We start from the raw sequence: 22,813 nt of genomic DNA, 5'->3' as shown, positions 1-22,813 counted from the left end.
ACCTGGAAGGTCATGGGGAACCTAGGTCATGGGGAACCTAGAAGGTCATGGGGAACCTGGAAGGTCATGGTGAACCTGGAAGGTCATGGGGAACCTGGAAGGTCATGGGGAACCTGGAAGGTCATGGGGAACCTGGAAGGTCATGGGGAACCTGGAAGGTCATGGGGAACCTAGAAGGTCAAGGACTTTTAAAAGTTATTTCCATGTCGTATCTATGGTAACTATGGCAACGAGGCTCTCTGCTCCTCAGGCTGGAGCAGGAGAAGAGCGCCCTCCAGAGGAAGGTGAGGGGTCGCGGCGTGACCTCCGACCAGGTGGTGGGGGCTAGGTGCAGCGACCTGGAGGCGGAGCTAGAGGAGCTGAGGGACAAGAACTCTGAGCTGGAGGCGCTCGTCCTCAACATCAAGTACGTCGCCCCCTGGTGGTCAGGAGAGAGAATGCAGCTTCAACACATGACGCATAGACATCTATACAACCAGAGGAGTCCCCTGGTGGTCAGGAGAGAATGCAGCTTTAAGACATGAAGCATAGACTTCTATACAACCAGAGGAGTCCCCTGGTGGTCAGGAGAGAGAATGCAGCTTTAAGACATGAAGCATAGACTTCTGTACAGCCAGAGAATTCTCCTCCTGTCTATATATATATAATATTTATATAGTAATATATTATTGTATATAATAATTATATCTATATTTATTACATATATACAGACACACACATCAAATGACTAACGATACCCACTGTGACCACCAGGCAGCGCCAGGCGTTACCGCGTGACGCCGCCCTGGAGAGTCTGACCCTGAGGAACCGCCTCCTGGAGGAGAGACTCCACTCGGAGGGCCAGACCCCCAAAGAGCCGGCCTCCAGACCCTCGGTGAGTCCCCGCCCACCTGTATGTGGCAGGTTGTGCAGTGAGCACCCACAATGCATCACTCCGTGGACATCCCACAGAGGCTCTCGTCGCCTCCCTCCTTCCTGTGTTTCTCCTTCACTGGCTTCTCTTGCTCCACGGCCCGTGAAGGGGAAAGCTTCCTCGTCCGCCGCCTCGCCCCCTGTGGCCGAACGCCACCGCGCGCACGCCGGGTTCTCCGAGGCGGCCGAAGACGCCGGAGAACCCCAAACCGGCTCCGGGGGAGCGGAGGACGTTTGGGCCGAACAAGAACAACCGAGTCGCGCCGACGTTGCTGGAGAAGAAGGAGAAGGCTCTGTGGCGGAAGGAGAGGACGAAGGAGGAGAAGCGCGGACCACGAGAGGTACCGACCCGAGGATCCTTCAGGAAGACCGGTTACGTCGTCCACGGCAACCGCCGAGGAGGAGGAGGAGGCCCCGAACCAGATGTGGACTCCACGCTGAGCAGACTACCAGAGAGGCTCATGGGTACCAGAAGGGACGCTCGACCCCTGAGCTCTGTGCAGGGCCCCCAGGCCCCTGTAGACCTGAGCTCTGTGCAGGGCCCCCAGGCCCCTGTAGTAGGCGTGTCGTTGACCCCCTCAGAGCTCCTGTGTTCCCCTCCTTCCCTCCTCAGCTATCGCTGCCTTTCACTTGCTCCTCAGGACGATTTATTTCCACTTGTCTTGACTTTCCCGTAGACTTCGGGGCGAGGCGCCGGCCCGCCGGCCCAGAGGGACCAGGACCTCCACAAAGAGAACCTCAAACTGGCCTCCGAGAACTTGGAGCTGCGCTTCCAGCTGGAGCAGAGCGACAGAGACCTGCCGAGGCTAACGGTTAGCTTAGCATCAGGGGGAGAGTGAAGAGAATCCAATGTTGCGTCATAAACTTCTTTAAGTCTTTACCACAAACAGGCAAGGCACCAACAAACTTAGTTGATGTTGATTTTTTACCTAAAAACAATATATATACATTCTTTATGTCACAACAGTAAATCAGTTTTGTTAGGTCCTCCAATAGCACTGTAGTGTTGACATTCTGAATTTCAAGTATTTCACTGAGTGCGTAGATTAAAATGTATATATATTATCAAATATACATATATATATATATATTAAAATATATATACATATATATATTTATAATATATTTATTTATAATATATATAGAACAGTAAAACAGTTTTGTTAGGTCCTCCAATAGCACTGTAGTGTTGACATTCTGAATTTCAATGAGTGCGTAGATTAAAATCTATATATATTATCAAATATGCATATATATATATTTTAAAATATATTATTAATATATATATATATTCTAAAATATAAATTTTTAATATATATGTTTATAATATATATAGAATAACAGTAAAACAGTTTTGTTAGGTCCTCCAATAGCACTGTAGTGTTGACATTCTGAATTTCAAAGTATTTCAATGAGTGCGTAGATTAAAATTTATTTATATTATCAAATATATATATATATATTAGAAGATATACATATATATTTATCATATATATATTTATTCATAATATATATAGAACAGTAAAACAGTTTTGTTAGGTCCTCCAATAGCATTGTAGTGTTGACATTTTGAATTTCAAGTATTTCACTGAGTGCGTATAAAGGGTTAAAACAACTACAAAATATAATGTAGGAACCCCAGATGTTAACTTTACTCCACAGTATTTCTATATGAAGTCTTTGTTCTCTCAGAATCAAGTAGCAGACCTGAAGGAGATGTGCGGCGCGTTGAAGAAGGAACGAGTGGAGGTGGAGAAGAAGCTGACGCACATACGTGGAGTACGTTCACCCAGAGTCACCGATGCATGACCCTGACCCTGACCCTACCACACAGGAAGAGCAGCAACAACAGGGATTTGAATAGCAGCCAATTGACATGTTTGTAATCACCAGGCCGGTCACAGCGGCAAGACGGTGCCGGAGCTGGAGAAGACCGTGGGCTTGATGAAGAAGGTGGTGGAGCGTCTGCAGAGGGAGAACGAGGCGCTCAAGAAACACGACGCTCACGCCACGAGAGACACGGCGCTGGAGCAGGAACACGCCAAACTAAAGGTTTGTATTATATATTTATATGTATATATATAATATATACATACATAGATGTGTATATATTATATATATAATGTATTTAACATATATATTTATGAATATGTTATATATTATATATGTGTAATATATATATATAATTATATCATGTTATATATGTAATATATATATGTGATATATTCTATAATATATATAACATATATAAGTATATGTATGTTCCTAGGGCGACTATGAGCGACTGAAGAGCCAGAGTGAAGCCGAGCTGAGCTCCAGGCTGGAGTGTCAGACCAGAGCGCTGGAGAACCAGCGTCTGCGTCAGGTGAGCTCCGTTGCAGCAGCTGTTCTCACGCAGTCCGTGCTCCCGGACAACACCTGGATTATTGTGTGTGTGTTCCAGGAAGTGGACGCTGCCCAACGGCTAAGGGAGACCAAGGCGAGCGCCGAGGTGACCAACGAGAAGCTGGAGGCGGAGCTGGAGCAGACCAAGCGGAGGCTGCGGGACGCTCTGGCCACGCCCCTCGCCGAAGGAGTGAGCGGCAAGACCCGGAAGGGCTCCGTGGTGACCCGGTCCGAGCGCCACGCTGTTCTTCCATCCAGTCGGCAGTAGAGAAGAGAGGATGAACTCTGAGCTGCTCTTTGAATCCGCAGGATGTTTGAGAACAAGATGAAGGAGCTGGAGAAGGAGCTCTCCATGAAGACCAGCAGCCTGGGGGACCTCCAGAAGGAGCTGAAGGAGTCCGAGGAGAGCGCTCGGGTGAGCGTCCGGCTGCTAGAGGATCAGGTACAGGCCCAAAAATATATATATATATATTTATAATATAAATATTTATATATATATTTATAATATATTTATATATATAGATATATTTATAATATAGATATATTTCTTTTTAAAATATATTTATAATAGATATATATATTTATAATATATTTAAATGTATATTTATAATATATATAAAATATATATTTATAATATATATATATCTATAATATATATATTTATAAATATACATCTATTTATTTTATATATATTTATATTCTAAAATATATAATTTATACATTTATATTATAATGTACATATATTAATAATATATATTTATTGTCTCCTTTTGAAGGACAAACTTCAGGCGGAGGTGAAGAAGCTGAAGGCGGAGCTGCAGAACTTCGACCCCACGTTCTTCGACGAGGTGGAAGACCTAAAGTACAACTACAGGGCGGAGGTGAAGAAGAACATCCTGCTGGAGGAGCGGCTGAGGAAGGTGTGCCACCAGTTCGGAGTGAGAGACCAACGGCCCGACTCACCCGCCAGCTAACGGTTACTGTCCCTTTAAGAGGGAGTCATGGGCTACTGCTCAGCGTGTGTGAGAACCTAGTTTTATACGAACATGACAATAAAGTGTTGAGTAGACATCACACACGTTCACGTCCTTTATTCAACAGCTCAGTGGAACTCAGCCACTCGGGCTGCTGCTCCTGCTGTTGTTGTTTACTCTCATCTGGAATTATTAGTGAGGAATACTTGGAGAGAGAAGAGAGGGAGAGATTACTTGATGTCCAGCAGTCGACTGAAGCGATGTCCATTGAGCCTGGAGAAGAAGGTGAACAAGTCCATGCTGCTGATGCTAGTATTGCTAATGATGCTGCTGTCGTCCACGGTAACCACCACCGGCCGGTCGGCGAGGGCCGTCCCCCCGTCTGGCCACCTCAGTCCCAGGTGGTGCCGGTGGACCTGAAGAAACGGGCGGCCAATTAGAAACCACTCGACACTGGAGTCGCGCTCTCGTTCTCTCGTTCTCTCTCTCTCTCTCGTTCTCTCACCTTAACGAGCGTGCCGTCGTCACAGTGCCACACCACGCCCTCCACTCGTCCTGCTGGTCTCTCTCTCGTTCTCTCTCGTTCTCTCGGTCTCTCTCTCTCTCGTTCTCTCGGTCTCTCTCGCTCTCTCGTTCTCTCGGTCTCTCTCTCTCTCTCACCTTAACGAGCGTGCCGTCGTCACAGTGCCACACCACGCCCTCCACTCGTCCTGCTGGTCTCTCTCTCGTTCTCTCTCGTTCTCTCTCACCTTAAAGGGTACCTGTAGTGCAAAACAATATGTAGCCAGATCAAAAGATAATGTGTTTCTAAAGGTTATTCATGCATGACGGTCCAGTATTCAATAACAATACGTAGTTTAGGCTGTTCAAAGTCCTCAACTCCGACATGCGACAGTGCACTGGAGCTTGAATATGTCGCGGGTGGTGTGACGTCAGATCGTTGAGAGATCGACAGCCAGCCACAGCGGATGTGTTCAGATACCAATGTAAACAACGTCGAGCGCTCGCAAACAAATGCTGAGAGATTGAGAATATGGACGATGAAAGATTGTCAGATTCAGCAACTGGATACTTGTTTGAACCTTTAAAAGCAGACTATCCCCATTTAGTGAATTGTGACAGCGATGATAGCGATGATTCTGATGAAGTTGATGTCAAGGACCGCCGGTCCAGATGCTTCACCGTGCGGACCGTGCACGCAAGTCGGCGGTCGTTTGGTGTAGTTGTGGGAAATGTGTGCCACTAAAAACAGACATAGAGTGCATTTGTTGTAAAGAACACGAACTTATGTCCGATGATATAGTGTCATTAGACCTCATCTGCTTCACACAAAAGCGTGAGCTTGATAGCTACATCGCGCATAAGCCAGCGCTGGAGATGTCTTTCATTGATGCAATGTTCGGCCCACATGTTCGGGGGTGCTAGTGACTTTTTCTTTGCTCCGTCCCGATGCGCGCAAACCGGTGTGGGGAGCTCCGCGGCGCACGAGACGGCGGGCAGAGGACTGTCAGCGCAACACGTAGAGACAGAAATGACGTGCTGCTGCTGTAATGTGGCGCTATAGAGAAAGTGACAGGGGGGCGGGCCAATTTTTTTTAATGTCATGCGATCTACCAATACTACGCCGCGATCGACTGGCAGGTCGCCGCGATCGACGTATTGAGCACCCCTGATATAGATTGTGTAATTCTTGAGGCCACCGATCTATCCCAAGAAGCAACGCGTGTAGAAGTGGCTCCGGATTGGCTGAATTCCTTTCAACGACTCAACGTCATAGTTAGCTTTGAGCTGGAGTAAATAACTAGCAAAATGGCTGCGCCCACGGACTCGGAATGTTGACAAAGAAATGTAAATCCTTGTTGACAATAGCAGCGGGGTAAATATGATTTATTTGATGCGCCGAATGGATGTAGCACGTTGTTGTTTTGCACTACAGGTACCCTTTAACGAGCGTGCCGTCGTCACAGTGCCACACCACGCCCTCCACTCGTCCTGCTGGTCTCTCTCGTTCTCTCGGTCTCTCTCTCTCTCTCTCGTTCTCTCTCTCTCTCTCGTTCTCTCTCACCTTAACGAGCGTGCCGTCGTCACAGTGCCACACCACGCCCTCCACTCGTCCTGCTGGTCTCTCTCGTCCTGCTGGTCTCTCTCTCTCTCTCGTTCTCTCTCTCTCTCTCTCTCGTTCTCTCACCTTAACGAGCGTGCCGTCGTCACAGTGCCACACCACGCCCTCCACTCGTCCTGCTGGTCTCTCTCGTTCTCTCTCGTTCTCTCTCTCTCTCTCTCTCTCTCTCTCTCTCACCTTAACGAGCGTGCCGTCGTCACAGTGCCACACCACGCCCTCCACTCGTCCTGCTGGTCTCTCTCGATCTCTCTCTCTGAGCCGTTCTCTGGGCCTCTCTGAGACGGTCTCTCTGACACCAGGACGAGCGTGCCGTCGTCTGTGCCACAGACGCCTCCACTCGTCCTGCTGGTCTCTCAGGGATTGTTTTACTATATTATTGAGACATTTAAACGACTTATTTTACTACATTAGAGACATTTATATGACTTATTTTACTACATTAGAGACATTTATATGACTTATTTTACGACATTAGAGACATTTATATGACTTATTTTACTATATTAGACATTTATATGAACTTTTGTCATTCTGTTGTTACTTTTTTAGTTTAACAAAAGACTGAAAAACGAGTGTCACGCTCTGCGACATGTTGACTTCTCTCTGACTTTATTTTTTAAAACTTCTTTATCTCCTGAAACTGTTGACATGTTCTCTGACGTGGCTGTAGAGAAGAAGAGCGTGGCCGGTTGAACCCGGCGCCTCACCGTACGGGTTCCCGTTGACGTTGGTGCCGATGAGCTCCAGCGTCTGTTCCAGGAGGTCGGCCAGCGGGACGGCCGCGACCTCCAGCGCGTCTTCGTCTTCCTCGGCCGGGCCGGGCCGGAGGACCAGGGCCCGCCGGGCCTCGGCGTCCACCGCGGCGGCGTGCCAGCGGTACTGCTTGTTGTCCTTGTCCAGCGGCACCCAGCCTGGAATGTGTCCGTGTGGGTCCGGCACCGGCAGGCCGTCGCGGAGCCGGACCCGGTGAGCCGGGATCCACGTCTCTGGCACCGCCTTGAAGTCGTCCTCCACGCTCCACGAGAAACCTGAACGCCATTCACGAGTTTAACGGTCACGCCGAGAGATTCAAACGTGTTTTACCCACAATCATTTTATATATATAAAATATATATATAATTTTATATATGTATATATATTATAATTTTATATAGATTTTGTATTTATAAAATATATATTAAATATATTACAATTATAATTATTTTATATATATATTATACATTTTATGTATATATATATATTAGATATATAAAAGTCAAAATATATGAAAGTCTCACTAGTTATATATATAATACATATATAATTATAACATACATTTATAATATATATTATTTGTATATACATTAAATATATATATACTAAATATATATGTATATATATAATATTTATATACATTAAATATATATATATAATGAGACAATAGACTAGTTGTTGTGAGACATCATTTATTTGATTATTGATATAGATAGAATAGAATAGAATCAGCTTTAATGGCCATGTAGGTTTGCACATACATGGAATTTGACTCCGGTTTCACTTTGCTCTTCCGTACTTATACACACACACAATATACAATAAGCAGGATAAATATAAAAAAGACATTAAAGACAGTAGTCAAAAAGTGCAGATAGTGCAGATGGAAGAGTGATTAATTGTTCATCAGGGTGACGGCCAGTGGAAAGAAGCTATTTCTGTGTCTGGTGGTTTTGGCGTACAGTGCTCTGTAGCGCCTACCAGAGGGCAGGAGTTGGAACAGCTTGTGTCCAGGGTGTGAAGGGTCTGCAGTGATCTTTCCTGCCCGCTTCCTGACTCTGGCGGTGTACAAGTCCAGAATGGAGGGGAGGCTGGAACCAATGGTTCTTTCTGCAGACCTGACGATCCGCTGTAGTCTGACTGTCCTGTTTGGTGGCCGATCCAAACCACACAGTGATGGAAGAGCAGAGGACAGACTGGATGATGGCGGAGTAAAAAAGGATCAGCAGCTCCTGAGGCAGGTTGAACTTCCTGAGCTGGCGCAGAAAGTACAGCCTCTGCTGGGCCTTTTTGCGGATGGTGTTAATGTTGGAGGCCCACTTCAGGTCCCGGGAGATTGTGGATCCCAGAAACTTGAAGGTCTCCACCGCAGGAACAGTGCTATTTAGTATGGTGAGCGGGGATAGTGTTGGGGGGCTCCTCCTGAAGTCCACTGTCATCTCCACAGTCTTGAGCTTGTTCAGCTCCAGGTGGTTCTGTCCACACCAGAGGACCAGCCGTTCAACCTCCCGTCTGTACGCAGACTCAGCACCGTTCCTGATGAGGCCGATGACCGTTGTGTCGTCTGCGAACTTCAAGAGCTTAACAGACGGGTCCTCTGAGGTGCAGTCGTTGGTGTAGAGGAGAAGAGCAGTGGAGAGCACACATCCTGGGGCGCCAGTGCTTATGGTCCGGGTGCTGGATGTGGTTTTTCCCAGCCTCACCTGCTGCGTCCTGTCTGTCAGGAAGTTTGTGATCCACCGGCAGGTGGGGGCTGGCACGGCGAGCTGGGAGAGTTTGGGTTGTAGAACCTCCGGGATGATCGTGTTGAATGCAGAGCTGAAGTCCACAAACAGAACCCTTGCATATGTCCCTGGGGAGTCGAGGTGTTGCAGTAAATGGTGCAGTCCCATATTTATTGCGTCATCCACCGACCTGTTTGCACGGTAGGCAAACTGCAGGGGGTCCAGCAGGGGCCCTGTGACGTCCTTCAGGTGGGTCAACACCAGCCTCTCAAGGACTTCATGACCACAGACGTCAGGGCGATGGGTCTGTAGTCATTTAATCCTGTGATGGAGGATTTCTTGGGCACCGGGATGATCAAGGAGCGCTTGAAGCAGGAAGGGACTTCACACAGCTCCAGTGATCGGTTGAAGATCTCCGTGAAGATGGGGGACAGCTGGTCAGCACAGGCTTTCAGGCAGGAGGGGGACACGCCGTCTGGGCCCGGAGCCTTCCTGATCTTCTGCCTCTGAAAGAGCCGACTCACATCCTCTTCGCAGATCCTCAGTGCCGGTGGGGGGTTGGATGGGAGAGGTGAGTCAGAGAGTGGAGGTGATTGTTCGATGATGGAGCAGTTGGGCGGGGTGGAAGTGGGCTTGTCGAACCTACAATAGAAGACATTCAGGTCGTCAGCCAGTCGGTGATTGTCCTCAGTGGGGGGGGATGGTCTCTTGTAGTTGGTGAGTACTTCCAGGCCTCTCCAAACTGACGAGGGGTCGTTGGCTGAAAACTTTTTTCCCAGCTTTTCAGTGTAGCTCTTCTTAGCTACCTTGATCTCCCTCGTTAGTGTGTTTCTGGCCTGGTTGTACAGAATCCTGTCCCCACCTCTGTAGGCCTCCTCTTTAGCCCGGCGAAGCTGCCTGAGTCTTGCAGTGAACCAGGGTTTATTGTTGTTGTATGTGCAGAAGGTTTTTGTCGGCACACACATGTCCTCACAAAAGCTGATATGATGTCAGTGTCAGTTAGCTCATCCAGGTCTGTAGCAGCAGCCTCAAAAACACTCCAATCAGTGGAGGCAAAGCAGGACTGTAGCTCCAGCTTGGCCTCGTTGGTCCATCTCTTCACAGTCTTCACCACAGGCTTTGCAGATTTTAGTTTCTGCCTGTAGGACGGGAGAAGATGAACCAGACAGTGATCAGAGAGTCCCAAAGCGATATGCGTCCTTTAGTACAGTGTAGCAGTGGTCCAGTGTGTTTTTGTCCCTGGTGCTACACTTAATGTGCTGTCTGTATTTTGGCAGTTCTTTGCTGAGGTTTGCTCTGTTAAAGTCCCCAAGAACAATGAGCAGGGAGTCTGGGTGTTTGTGCTCCATGGTGGTGATCTGCTCTGCCAGGTGTTGGAGTGCCTCACTCACACAGGCCTGAGGTGGGATGTACACACCGACCAGGATGAATGAGGAAAACTCACGGTGAATAAAATGGTTTGCAGTTTATTAAAAGAGTTTCTAGGTGAGGGCTGCATGATTCCTTTAACACCGTGACATCTGTGCACCAACCTTCATTGATATAAAAGCAGATTCCGCCTCCCCTCGTTTTCCCGACAGAGCCGTTACGCGTCCGCTCGGTGGAGTTGGAAGCCCGCAGATGCAGTGCGCTGTCCGGGATGTGCGCCGAGCCGGTGAAGCACAGGCGGCAGATCTGCTAAAGTCCCTATTAGTTTTGTTCAGGAGCAGCAGTTCATCAATCTTGTTCGCCAGAGAGCGGACGTTCGCCAGATGAATTGACGGGAGCGCAGTTCGAAATCCCGCTGACGCACTTTAACAAGCGCTCCTGCACGCTTCCCACGCCGGCGTCTCCGGTGAATTCCGAGAAGAGCAGCTGCTCCTGCAACCAAAAACCCAGTAAAGTCATCCGGTTCATTGAAGACCGGTGAAAAAAATTGTCCAGTGGATTCACGGAAGTTTAAAAGTTCCTCCCTACTGAATGTGATCAGAGAGGGAGAGCTGGAGACGAGACAAACAAACAAAAACAGGAAAAGTACGAGAGAGCGCAGTACCGAGGCTGCCATCTGCGGCGCCATCTTGGGAATATAAATATTTTGATGCAACAGACTATTTCACACGAGTCAGGACTTTTCTTGTCCTGTTTACTCTGCGTCGCTATGGTTACGGGGCAGCTGGTATGGGCTGCGTGTATATATATGATATATATATATTTATACATATATATGATATATATATATTTATGCACATATATGAGCCTCTACCTTCACAGCTGTGAGCGTGCCGATGTCTTCTGAACCTCTTCTCCGCCTGTTTGTTGGGCTTGCGGTCGAGTCGAGCCCACAGGTGAGGTCGGCCTGCAGGAGGACGCGTGATGAACATGTTAATAACACGTGATGAACATGTCAATAACGCGTGATGAACATGTTAATAACGCGTGATGAACATGTCAATAACGCGTGATGAACATGTTAATAACGCGTGATGAACATGTCAATAACGCGTGATGAACATGTTAATAACACGTGATGAACATGTCAATAACACGTGATGAACATGTCAATAACACGTGATGAACATGTCAATAACACGTGATGAACATGTCAATAACACGTGATGAACATGTCAATAACACGTGATGAACATGTCAATAACACGTGATGAACATGTCAATAACACGTGATGAACATGTCAATAACACGTGATGAACATGTCAATAACACGTGATGTACATGTCAATAACACGTGATGAACATGTCAATAACACGTGATGAACATGTCAATAACACGTGATGTACATGTCAATAACACGTGATGAACATGTCAATAACACGTGATGAACATGTCAATAACACGTGATGAACATGTCAATAACACGTGATGAACATGTCAATAACACGTGATGTACATGTCAATAACACGTGATGAACATGTCAATAACACGTGATGAACATGTCAATAACACGTGATGAACATGTCAATAACACGTGATGAACATGTCAATAACACGTGATGAACATGTCAATAACACGTGATGAACATGTTAATAACACGTGATGAACATGTCAATAACACGTGATGTACATGTTAATAACACGTGATGAACATGTCAATAACACGTGATGAACATGTCAATAACACGTGATGTACATGTTAATAACACGTGATGTACATGTTAATAACACGTGATGAACATGTTAATAACATGTGATGAACATGTCAATAACACGTGATGAACATGTCAATAACACGTGATGAACATGTTAATAACACGTGATGAACATGTCAATAACACGTGATGTACATGTTAATAACACGTGATGAACATGTCAATAACACGTGATGAACATGTCAATAACACGTGATGAACATGTCAATAACACGTGATGAACATGTTAATAACACGTGATGAACATGTCAATAACACGTGATGAACATGTCAATAACACGTGATGAACATGTTAATAACACGTGATGAACATGTCAATAACACGTGATGAACATGTCAATAACACGTGATGAACATGTCAATAACACGTGATGAACATGTCAATAACACGTGATGAACATGTCAATAACACGTGATGAACATGTCAATAACACGTGATGTACATGTCAATAACACGTGATGAACATGTCAATAACACGTGATGAACATGTCAATAACACGTGATGAACATGTCAATAACACGTGATGAACATGTCAATAACACGTGATGAACATGTCAATAACACGTGATGTACATGTCAATAACACGTGATGAACATGTCAATAACACGTGATGAACATGTCAATAACACGTGATGAACATGTCAATAACACGTGATGAACATGTCAATAACACGTGATGAACATGTCAATAACACGTGATGAACATGTCAATAACACGTGATGTACATGTCAATAACATGTGATGTACATGTTAATAACACGTGATGAACATGTCAATAACGCGTGATGAACATGTTAATAACACGTGATGAACATGTTAATAACACGTGATGAACATGTTAATAACACGTGATGAACATGTCAATAACACGTGATGAACATGTTAATAACACGTGATGAACATGTCAATAACGCGTGATGAACATGTTAATAACACGTGATGAACATGTCAATAACGCGTGATGAACATGTTAATAACACGTGATGAACATGTTAATAACACGTGATGAACATGTCAATAACACGTGATGAACATGTCAATAACACGTGATGAACATGTCAATAACACGTGATGAACATGTCAATAACACGTGATGAACATGTCAATAACACGTGATGAACATGTCAATAACACGTGATGAACATGTCAATAACACGTGATGAACATGTCAATAACACGTGATGAACATGTCAATAACACGTGATGAACATGTCAATAACACGTGATGTACATGTCAATAACACGTGATGAACATGTCAATAACACGTGATGAACATGTCAATAACACGTGATGTACATGTCAATAACACGTGATGAACATGTCAATAACACGTGATGAACATGTCAATAACACGTGATGTACATGTCAATAACACGTGATGAACATGTCAATAACACGTGATGAACATGTCAATAACACGTGATGAACATGTCAATAACACGTGATGAACATGTCAATAACACGTGATGAACATGTCAATAACACGTGATGAACATGTTAATAACACGTGATGAACATGTCAATAACACGTGATGTACATGTTAATAACACGTGATGAACATGTCAATAACACGTGATGAACATGTCAATAACACGTGATGTACATGTCAATAACACGTGATGTACATGTTAATAACACGTGATGAACATGTTAATAACACGTGATGAACATGTCAATAACACGTGATGAACATGTTAATAACACGTGATGAACATGTCAATAACACGTGATGTACATGTTAATAACACGTGATGAACATGTCAATAACACGTGATGAACATGTCAATAACACGTGATGAACATGTCAATAACACGTGATGAACATGTTAATAACACGTGATGAACATGTCAATAACACGTGATGAACATGTCAATAACACGTGATGAACATGTTAATAACACGTGATGAACATGTCAATAACACGTGATGAACATGTCAATAACACGTGATGAACATGTCAATAACACGTGATGAACATGTCAATAACACGTGATGAACATGTCAATAACACGTGATGAACATGTCAATAACACGTGATGTACATGTCAATAACACGTGATGAACATGTCAATAACACGTGATGAACATGTCAATAACACGTGATGAACATGTCAATAACACGTGATGAACATGTCAATAACACGTGATGAACATGTCAATAACACGTGATGTACATGTCAATAACACGTGATGAACATGTCAATAACACGTGATGAACATGTCAATAACACGTGATGAACATGTCAAGATGAACATGTCAATAACACGTGATGAACATGTCAATAACACGTGATGAACATGTCAATAACACGTGATGTACATGTCAATAACATGTGATGTACATGTTAATAACACGTGATGAACATGTCAATAACACGTGATGAACATGTTAATAACACATGATGGACATGTTAATAACATGTGATGAACATGTTAATAACACGTGATGGACATGTCAATAACATGTGATGAACATGTTAGTAACACGTGATGAACATGTTAATAACACGTGATGAACATGTCAATAACACGTGATGAACATGTTAATAACACGTGATGAACATGTTAATAATGTAAAGAATATATACTGTTGCTTGGGATGCCCCTATCGTGATGTGCATAAAGCTTATTTGTAAGGAGGGAATAGACTGGAGGAGGGTTGGAATGTCTAATGGGGCGCTCTGGCGCCTGGACTGATCTAAAGAAAATAACAGTGACACCTATGTACCCCCCTCCCCCCGAGAAACAGCAGGCACAGATGTCCCCTCTGACCTAACACTCATGTCTTACCTCTGACCCAATGCACACTCACACATGAGAGAGGGCCCTTTGTTTTGACAACCCTCTGAGAAGACCCCGACCCCATCCCTGCACAAAAGGGGCCCCAAAGGAAGTCTTCCTTGAAGACAGAAACCAGTAAATCAACTCTCTTTCTTTCTCTCACACCTTTCTACAAACATATGAATTCATTGGCTGGCCACAAGAACCAATGGAAGAGCGACAACGGCAGAAGCAGAGGAACAAGAACCAATGAGAAGACAACACCCCTTTTTCTCCTGACCAATCAGAACTGTTCCTTTTGCCTATTTCAATGGCCGCACACTCTGAACCGGCATCCTTTCTCCAGCCCTGAAGCCATTGGTAACAGGTTTGGATTGGGGTCCATGCGCATGATTGTCTATTTTGTATCTTGATTTTGAATAAACGCTTTATAGATTTAAAGTAAAAGTCTACTGCTGTTTTTCCCAGTGAGTACCGTCCAGGTGGTGTGATCCTGTCCAACTCCAACAATAACACGTGATGAACATGTTAGTAACACGTGATGAACATGTCAATAACACGTGATGAACATGTCAATAACACAGCGTGAACACAACCCTCTGCGGTGCCTTGCTCAAGAGAAGCAGAGCGGTGGCCAGCGCTCACTTTTATAGAGCGTCACGTAGCAGCACGTGCCGTCCAGTTTTTCGGTGACGAGCGCGCGGTCGACGTTGGCCTCCACGGCAACCGGGTTCACGGTTTCCGTGGCAACTACCTGGAATTGCTGGAGAGAGAGAGAGAGAGAGAGAGAGGGGAATTCCAGGGTTACGGCATCACAAGTGTTTTCTCTCGACCCCTCATCATCAGAAATCCACCCATGTATTTATTTTAAAGAAGTTATAATGAGATAACATAATATACACAACATACACAATATACACATACTTACACACACAATCTACATCTGTCGAGTAGTTTTAAGTATATATATCTTTTATCTCTTTCTTGCACTGGACAGTTTTTTTAGACTGAGCTTTTTTTGGTTCTCTAACATTACATTACATGTCATTTAGCAGATGCTAAACAAAAGAAAAACATTCAATAAAGACACAAAGTCGTAGTTTATTTAACTACTTTGTCTCTTTGCATCGGTGAATGCAGTCAATAAAACCTCAGGGGCATAATTAAAAATGGGTGTTAATATCTATTAACACAGTTTTACCTGGTAGTCTTCAACATGTCTCAACCTGAACAACATCTCTAAAGGCCGTTTCTCTAAAGGAGTTCATCAGCAGCTCAACACGTCACCGCCATTCATACAGAGGGCTGTAGAGCGGCGTGCGACTGCAGTTGTGACTGTAGCTGTGAGTGTTGTTGTGACTGTAGCTGTAGAGACTGTAGTTGTGACTGTAGCTGTGACTGTTGTTGTGACTGTAGTGGTGACTGTAGTAACTGTAGAGACTGTAGTGGTGACTGTTGTTGCGACTGTAGTTGTGACTGTAGTGGTGACTGTTGTGACTGTAGTGGTGACTGTAGTAACTGTAGAGACTGTTGTGACTGTAGCTGTGACTGTTGTTGTGACTGTAGTAACTGTAGAGACTGTACTTGTGACTGTTGTTGCGACTGTAGTTGTGACTGTAGTAACTGTAGAGACTGTAGTTGTGACTGTTGTTGTGACTGTAGTGGTGACTGTTGTGACTGGAGTGGTGACTGTTGTTGTGACTGTAGTGGTGACTGTAGTAACTGTAGAGACTGTAGTTGTGACTGTTGTTGTGACTGTAGTGGTGACTGTTGTTGTGACTGTAGTTGCGACTGTAGTGGTGACTTGCAACTGTTGTAGTGCTGACTGTTTCGACAGTTGTTGCGACTGTAGTTGTGACTGTAGTGGTGACTGGTGTGACTGTAGTTGTGACTGTAGTTGCAACTGTAGTGCCGACTGTTTCGACTGTAGCTGTGACTGTAGAGACTGTAGTTGTGACTGTAGTTGCAACTGCAGTGGTGACTGTTGCAACTGTTGTAGTGTCGACTGTTTCGACTGTAGCTGTGACTGTAGTTGCGACTGTTGTTGTGACTGTAGTTGCGACTGTAGTTGTGACTGTACTTGTGATTGTTGTAGTGACTGTACTTGTGACTGTTGTTGTGACTGTTGGCAGAACGTTCCGATGTAGATGCAAATAAATACATTTAAAACCTGTTGAAGACGATGTAAATAACACATTCATTAATGGATCCAACATTCGGGTTTGTGTGCAGCTGTCCGTTCAGCAACGGGTAGTGGCAAAGGGGGATGGTGGTGAACGGCAACCCGAAGTTAACCCGTCCGCATGTGCGTTGAAACACCGGCTGTTGCTTCACGGGCACCTGGTTCATGAACGTCTCACCTGACGGTCCCGTTTCCGCGACTGTTCCTCCTTCACCTCCGTCAGAAAGACGCACGGTATCTTCTGCTGAACGGCGCCCAGACGCCGCATGTTGTTGTTGTTGTTCTTGTTGTTGCTGTTGTCCGCGTGTTGTCTCAGACTCCTCGGTGTGCATGCTAGCGTCGGAGCAGCATCGCGGCTAGCGCTCAGGAGGGAGGGGGATGTGTGTATGTTTCCTGTCACGTGACGTTCTTTTTCTTCTTCGCTTTTTTAAATGTATTTTGCCAAACCATCGAATGGCTCGTTAGCGCCACCGTGCGGCGCGGCGGCGGATCGCTGCATTCATCTCCTTGTTGGACTCGATTGGCTTCTGTCAGAGAGTACAGAAACCCACTCACAGCTTTGGCCACACGCTTGATCTTGTTCTTACTTATGGCGTTGACATTGAGCATTTGAACGTCTTCCCACAGAATCCTCTTCTGTCAGACCACAACCTCATCACTTTTGAATTTATACTACCGGAGTGTACTCCGTTAGTCAAAAGTTTCTACACCAGATGTCTAACTGACAGTGCTGTAGCTAAATTTGGAGGGCGGAAGCAGTTAATTGGTCACATTCTCCTGGTCAGGAAGAGTCCGAGTCCCAAGAGTCGAGGCGGAGCTCAGTGGTGAAAGAGTACGAGTTCCTTCCTCCGAGTCGCCCTCAAGTCGTTACTGAACTTTAAACACAAACATAGGAGACGGCTGAAGTCCAGAGAGCTCATCCTCATCACTGGCAGCGTTCTATGGTATCACATGCTGATACTTTGGCGATTCATGGATTGTATCATACCGTAGCGTATCGTATTGTATAAACGTCGTATTGAACGTAACGCATCGTATTGTCGTCGATCGTAACGTGTCGTGTATTGTCGTAGCATTGCATTGTCGAACGATCGTTATCAACGTTGATCGTAACGTATCGTTATCGTAGCGTGTCGTGTGTATAAACGTCGTATTGTATAACGCCGTATTGCATCGTAACGTGTAACGATCGATTGTAACGTGTATTGTAATAAATCGCATTAAGCATAACGATTATTGTACGTAACGTGTCGCATTGCGATCGTAAGCATTGCACGTAGATCGTCGTGTTTATTGCAGCGTCGTCGCATTGATGCATCGTGTATCAAGATATTGTCGTAACGATCGCATTATCGCAACGTGGTATTATAACGATCGTATTGCAAAGATAACGCATTCAGTGATCGCATTATAACGTGCATCGATTGCAGCGACGTATCGTGTTGCGTCGTAACGTGTCGCACACATAACGATCGTATTGTCTAATACGTGTGCAACGCATAACGTGTTGCAGCAACGCTGTAACTAACGCATGTATTACGAACGTGTCGTAATCGTGTTATAACGACGTGTGTATCGAAATAACGTATTGCAAGCATCGATTAACGCATCGCAAACGCATTATAACGCATCGTCGCCATAACATCGCATCGCATTAGCATCGTTGTAACGCATCATGTCGCAATGCACGTAACGTCGATTGTGGCGTCGTTAATAATATCGTAACGTGTTGAATAACATCTGATTGAAAGCATAATCGTGTTGCAACGATCGAACGCATTGCACGAACGTCAACGTCGTATTGTCGTAAGCATCACTGAACGTATTGTCGTTGTTATGAAGCATCGTATCGCAACGCATGCAACGATCGCATTGCAGCAACGGTCGCATTGCATCGCAACGCATCGCAGATCGTGCATCGTAACGCATCGTGCAACGTGGCTGTATCGCAACGCATACAAACGCATCGTAACGCATTGCAGCAACGCATCGCATTAGGCGTGTCGTGTGCAACGCATCGCAAAAACGATGCAACGCATCGCATTGCATCGTAACGCATCGAACATAGATTGTCGCAACGTATTGTATCGTGAACGTATCGCAACGTATTGTATCGCAACTATCGCAACGTCGTTGCATCGTAACGCATCGATAACGCATCGTCGCATTGCAACGCATCGCAACGCATCGTGTATCGCATCGCAACGCAACGCATCGCATTGCACGTGCATCGCAACGCATCGTATTGCAACGTAAACGCATCGCATCGTATTGCAGAACGCATCGCATTGCACGTAACGATTGTCGAACGCATGAACGCATCGTATTGACGCATAACGCATCGCATTGCATGCAACGCATCGCATCGTATGCAGCGCAGTATCAATGTATCGCATATCGCAATGCAGGTCGTATTGTCGTAACGTATCGCAACGATCGATCGTATTGCAACGTCGCAACGTCGCATCGCAACGTGTTGCATCAACGCATGCATTGCAGCGCAACGTCGTATAACGCATCGTAACGCATCGCATCATCAACGATCGCATTGCATCGTGTCGCATCGCATTAACGACGCAACATATTGTGGAACGCATCGCATTGTATCGAACGCATCGTATCGCATTGCACATCGCAACATATCGTATTGCATCGTAACGCATCGTATTGCAACGTATCGCAACGCGTGTGTATGCAGCGATCGTTGCATGCAACGCATCGCATTGCATCGTAACGCATAACGCATCGCATCGCATGTAGCGCAACGTATGCGTGTGTATTGCAACGCATCGCAATGTCGATTGCACGTAATGCATCGTTGATCGCAACGTATTGCAACGTGCATTAAACGTAGCGATTGTCGTAACGCATGCAACGCATAAGGCTGTATCGTAAACGTCGCATTGCAGCGCAACGCATCATATTGCATCGTAACGCATCGCAATGTATCGCATTGCATCGCAACGATGCAACGCACGTATTGCATCGTCGCGTATCATTAAGCATCGCAACGTAGCAACGCATCGAAAGCATCGTATTGCATCGCAACGATCGCAACGTCGCAACGCATCGTCGCAACGTCGTAACGGTATTACGCATTGCAAGCATCGCAACGCATGTATGCAACGTCGCAACGCATCGCATTGCAACGCATCGCATGTATCGTATTAGCAACGCATTAGTAACGCATCGTTGTATCGTAAACGCATTGTATCGCAACGCATTGCATCGCAACGTATCGCAACATAACGTATTGTCGATTGATGTAACGCATTAAATGCAACGCACGTAACGCAGCGATCATATTGTATTGCACGTAACGTATCGCATTGTATCAACGCATCGTATTGCATCGCAACGCATCGTATTGCACGTAACGAAGCGCATCCACGTTGCATACAATGCATCGTAACGTGTATTAACGTATTGTGTGTATCGTAGCATCGATGGCGTCGTATTGCAGCAACGCATCGTATTGCATCGCAATGTCGTATTGATCGAAGCATTGCACGTCGTATCGGCGTATAAACGAGCGCATCGTATCGCAACGCATCGTATTGTCGTAACGCATAACGCATCGCATTGCGTGGCGTATAACGCATCGCATTGCAACGCATCGAACGTATTGCACGTAAACGCATCGCATCAATCGCATCGCATTGCAACGCATCGCATCGTCGTGTAACGCATCAACGCATCATCGCAACGCATCGTAAGCATCCAACGCATTGCAATAACGACGTAACGCATCGTGTATCGCACGTAACGTCGCAACGTCATCGTTGTACGCATCGCAACGCATTGCACGTAAACGCATCGCAACGCATCGTATTGCACGAACGCACGTATTGCAAACGCATCGCATCGTATTGCAACGATCGTAACGCATCGTATTGCATCGCATCGTAACGCAACGAGCGTTGATCGTTGTCGTAACGCATCGTATTGCATAACGATCGAATGTATCGTCGTATCGCAACGCATTGTCGTAACGCATTGCATCGTCGGTGCAACGATCGTATTGCATCGAAAATATCGTATTGCACGTAACGCGTATCATAGCAGCGCAACGCATAATAAATCGAACGCACGTAACGTCGATTGCATCGTAACGTATCGTGTTAACGCATCGCAAAGTAACGCATCGTATTGCACGTAACGTATCGTCGTCGCATTAATGTATCGAACGCATCGCAACGCATCGTTGCACGCAACGCATCGTTGCATCGAACGCATCGTAACGCATCGTATTACGTAAAGCATTGTCGCATCGTATTAACGCATAAGCATTGCACGTAACGTATTGTATCGTCGTATCGTATTGTATCGCAACGATCGCATCGTATTGCAACGCATCGCAACATATCGTATTGCATAACGTATCGTACAACGCATCGCGCATTGTATCGTAGCGCATCGTATTGCACGTAACGCATCGCAACGTGTCGTTGGCGCAACGTATGGTATTGCAAACGTGTCGCAATGCATCGTATTGCACGTAACGCATCGCATTGCACGTAAACGCATCGCAACGTATTGCATCGCAATGCATCGTAACGCATCGTATTGCATCGTGCATCGTTGCACGCAACGTGTCGTATTGTACAACGCATCGCATCGTGGTATCGCAACGTATTGCAAACGTATCAACGCATTGCATCGAACGCATCGTGTCGCAACGATCGCAACGCATCGCATTGTCGCAACGCATCGTATTGCAGCGCAACGCTGTATCGCAACGTCGCAACGCATCGCAACGCATCGTATTGTCGTAACGTATCGTATTGCATCGCAACGCGTATTATCGCAACGCATCGCAATGTAGCATTGTCGCGCATCGCGCATCGCCTGTATCGCAACGTATCGTATTGCAACGCATATTGCACGTAACGCATCGTGTATCGTAACGCATCGCATTGTCGTAACGCATCGTTTATCGCAACGCATCGCATTGCACGTAACGCATCGCAACATATCGCATTGATCGCAAACGTGTATCGTATTGCAAATATCGTATTGTATAAATGCAACGCATCGTATTGCATCGTAACGCATCGCATTGCACGTAACGCATCGCATTGCAATAACGCATCGCATCGCATTGCAACGCATCGCAACGTATCGTATTGCATCGATCGCAACGAATCGCATTGTCGTAACGCATCGTATTGCAATGCAACGCATCGCAATGCATCGTAACGTGTCGTATTGCAGCAACGCATCGTATTGTATCGCAACGTGTCGCAACGCATCGCAACGCATCGTTTGCACGTAACGCATCGCATCGCGCAGCGCAACGTATCATATTGCATCGCAACGTATCGCAATGTCGTAACGCATCGTCGCATCGCATTGCAACGCATCGCAACGCATCGCATCGCAACGCATCGCATTGTATCGTAACGTATCGTATCAGCGCAACGTCGTATTGTGCATCGCAACAAACGTAACGCATCGCATTGCATCGCAACGCATCGCATTGCATCGTAACGCATCGTGTGGCGCATCGCAACGCACATTGTATCGCAACGCATTGCACGTAAACGCATTGCATTGCATCGCAACGCATCGCATCGCATTGCAACGCATCGCAATAGAAATGCATTGCATCGCAACGCATCGTATTGCAACGCATCGCAACGTATTGCATCGAGCGCATCGTATTGCATCGCAACGCATCGCATTGCATCGTAACGCATCAACGCATCGCAACGCATCGTATCGCATCGCGTAGCGAACGCATCATATGTATTGCAACGCATCGTAATGTATCGTATTGTATCGTAACGTATCGTATTGCACGCAACGCATCGTAACGTTGTATCG

General features: G+C 45.7%; 2 protein-coding genes across 7 annotated transcripts in view; one reads left to right on the top strand and one right to left on the bottom strand.

Moving 5' to 3' along the window:
- Window positions 1-4,371, top strand: part of cep290 (centrosomal protein 290) — a 54,207-nt gene extending 49,836 nt beyond the window's left edge. For 3 of the 6 annotated variants that reach the window (XM_056416920.1, XM_056416921.1, XM_056416923.1), the window contains exons 41-49: window positions 251-406; window positions 754-874; window positions 1,590-1,724; window positions 2,605-2,691; window positions 2,806-2,964; window positions 3,182-3,277; window positions 3,356-3,525; window positions 3,607-3,739; window positions 4,074-4,371. In XM_056416920.1, coding sequence (XP_056272895.1) covers window positions 251-406; window positions 754-874; window positions 1,590-1,724; window positions 2,605-2,691; window positions 2,806-2,964; window positions 3,182-3,277; window positions 3,356-3,525; window positions 3,607-3,739; window positions 4,074-4,271 — 1,255 coding nt within the window. In that variant the 3' untranslated portion in view covers window positions 4,272-4,371. Of the gene's footprint in view, window positions 1-250; window positions 407-753; window positions 875-1,021; window positions 1,254-1,589; window positions 1,803-2,604; window positions 2,692-2,805; window positions 2,965-3,181; window positions 3,278-3,355; window positions 3,526-3,606; window positions 3,740-4,073 lie in introns of those variants that run through there. The other 3 variants (XM_056416922.1, XR_008832056.1, XR_008832057.1) reach the window with 3 other exon arrangements.
- Window position 4,372: 1 nt separating this feature from the next.
- On the bottom strand, window positions 4,373-17,723 carry rlig1 (RNA 5'-phosphate and 3'-OH ligase 1). Its single transcript, XM_056416929.1, is given in 7 exon segments — window positions 4,373-4,687; window positions 4,932-5,011; window positions 5,625-5,652; window positions 7,042-7,421; window positions 11,113-11,205; window positions 15,451-15,568; window positions 17,166-17,723. Coding segments are annotated over 7 exon segments (975 nt in total). The 5' UTR covers window positions 17,256-17,723; the 3' UTR covers window positions 4,373-4,501.
- Between the last annotated feature and the right edge of the window lie 5,090 nt (window positions 17,724-22,813).

The sequence above is a fragment of the Pseudoliparis swirei genome, chromosome 6 (genome assembly GCF_029220125.1).
Source record: "Pseudoliparis swirei isolate HS2019 ecotype Mariana Trench chromosome 6, NWPU_hadal_v1, whole genome shotgun sequence".
Classification (NCBI taxonomy): domain Eukaryota; kingdom Metazoa; phylum Chordata; class Actinopteri; order Perciformes; family Liparidae; genus Pseudoliparis; species Pseudoliparis swirei.
Note: the sequence above shows the minus strand (reverse complement) of the source record. Positions and strands in the feature narration are given on the sequence as shown.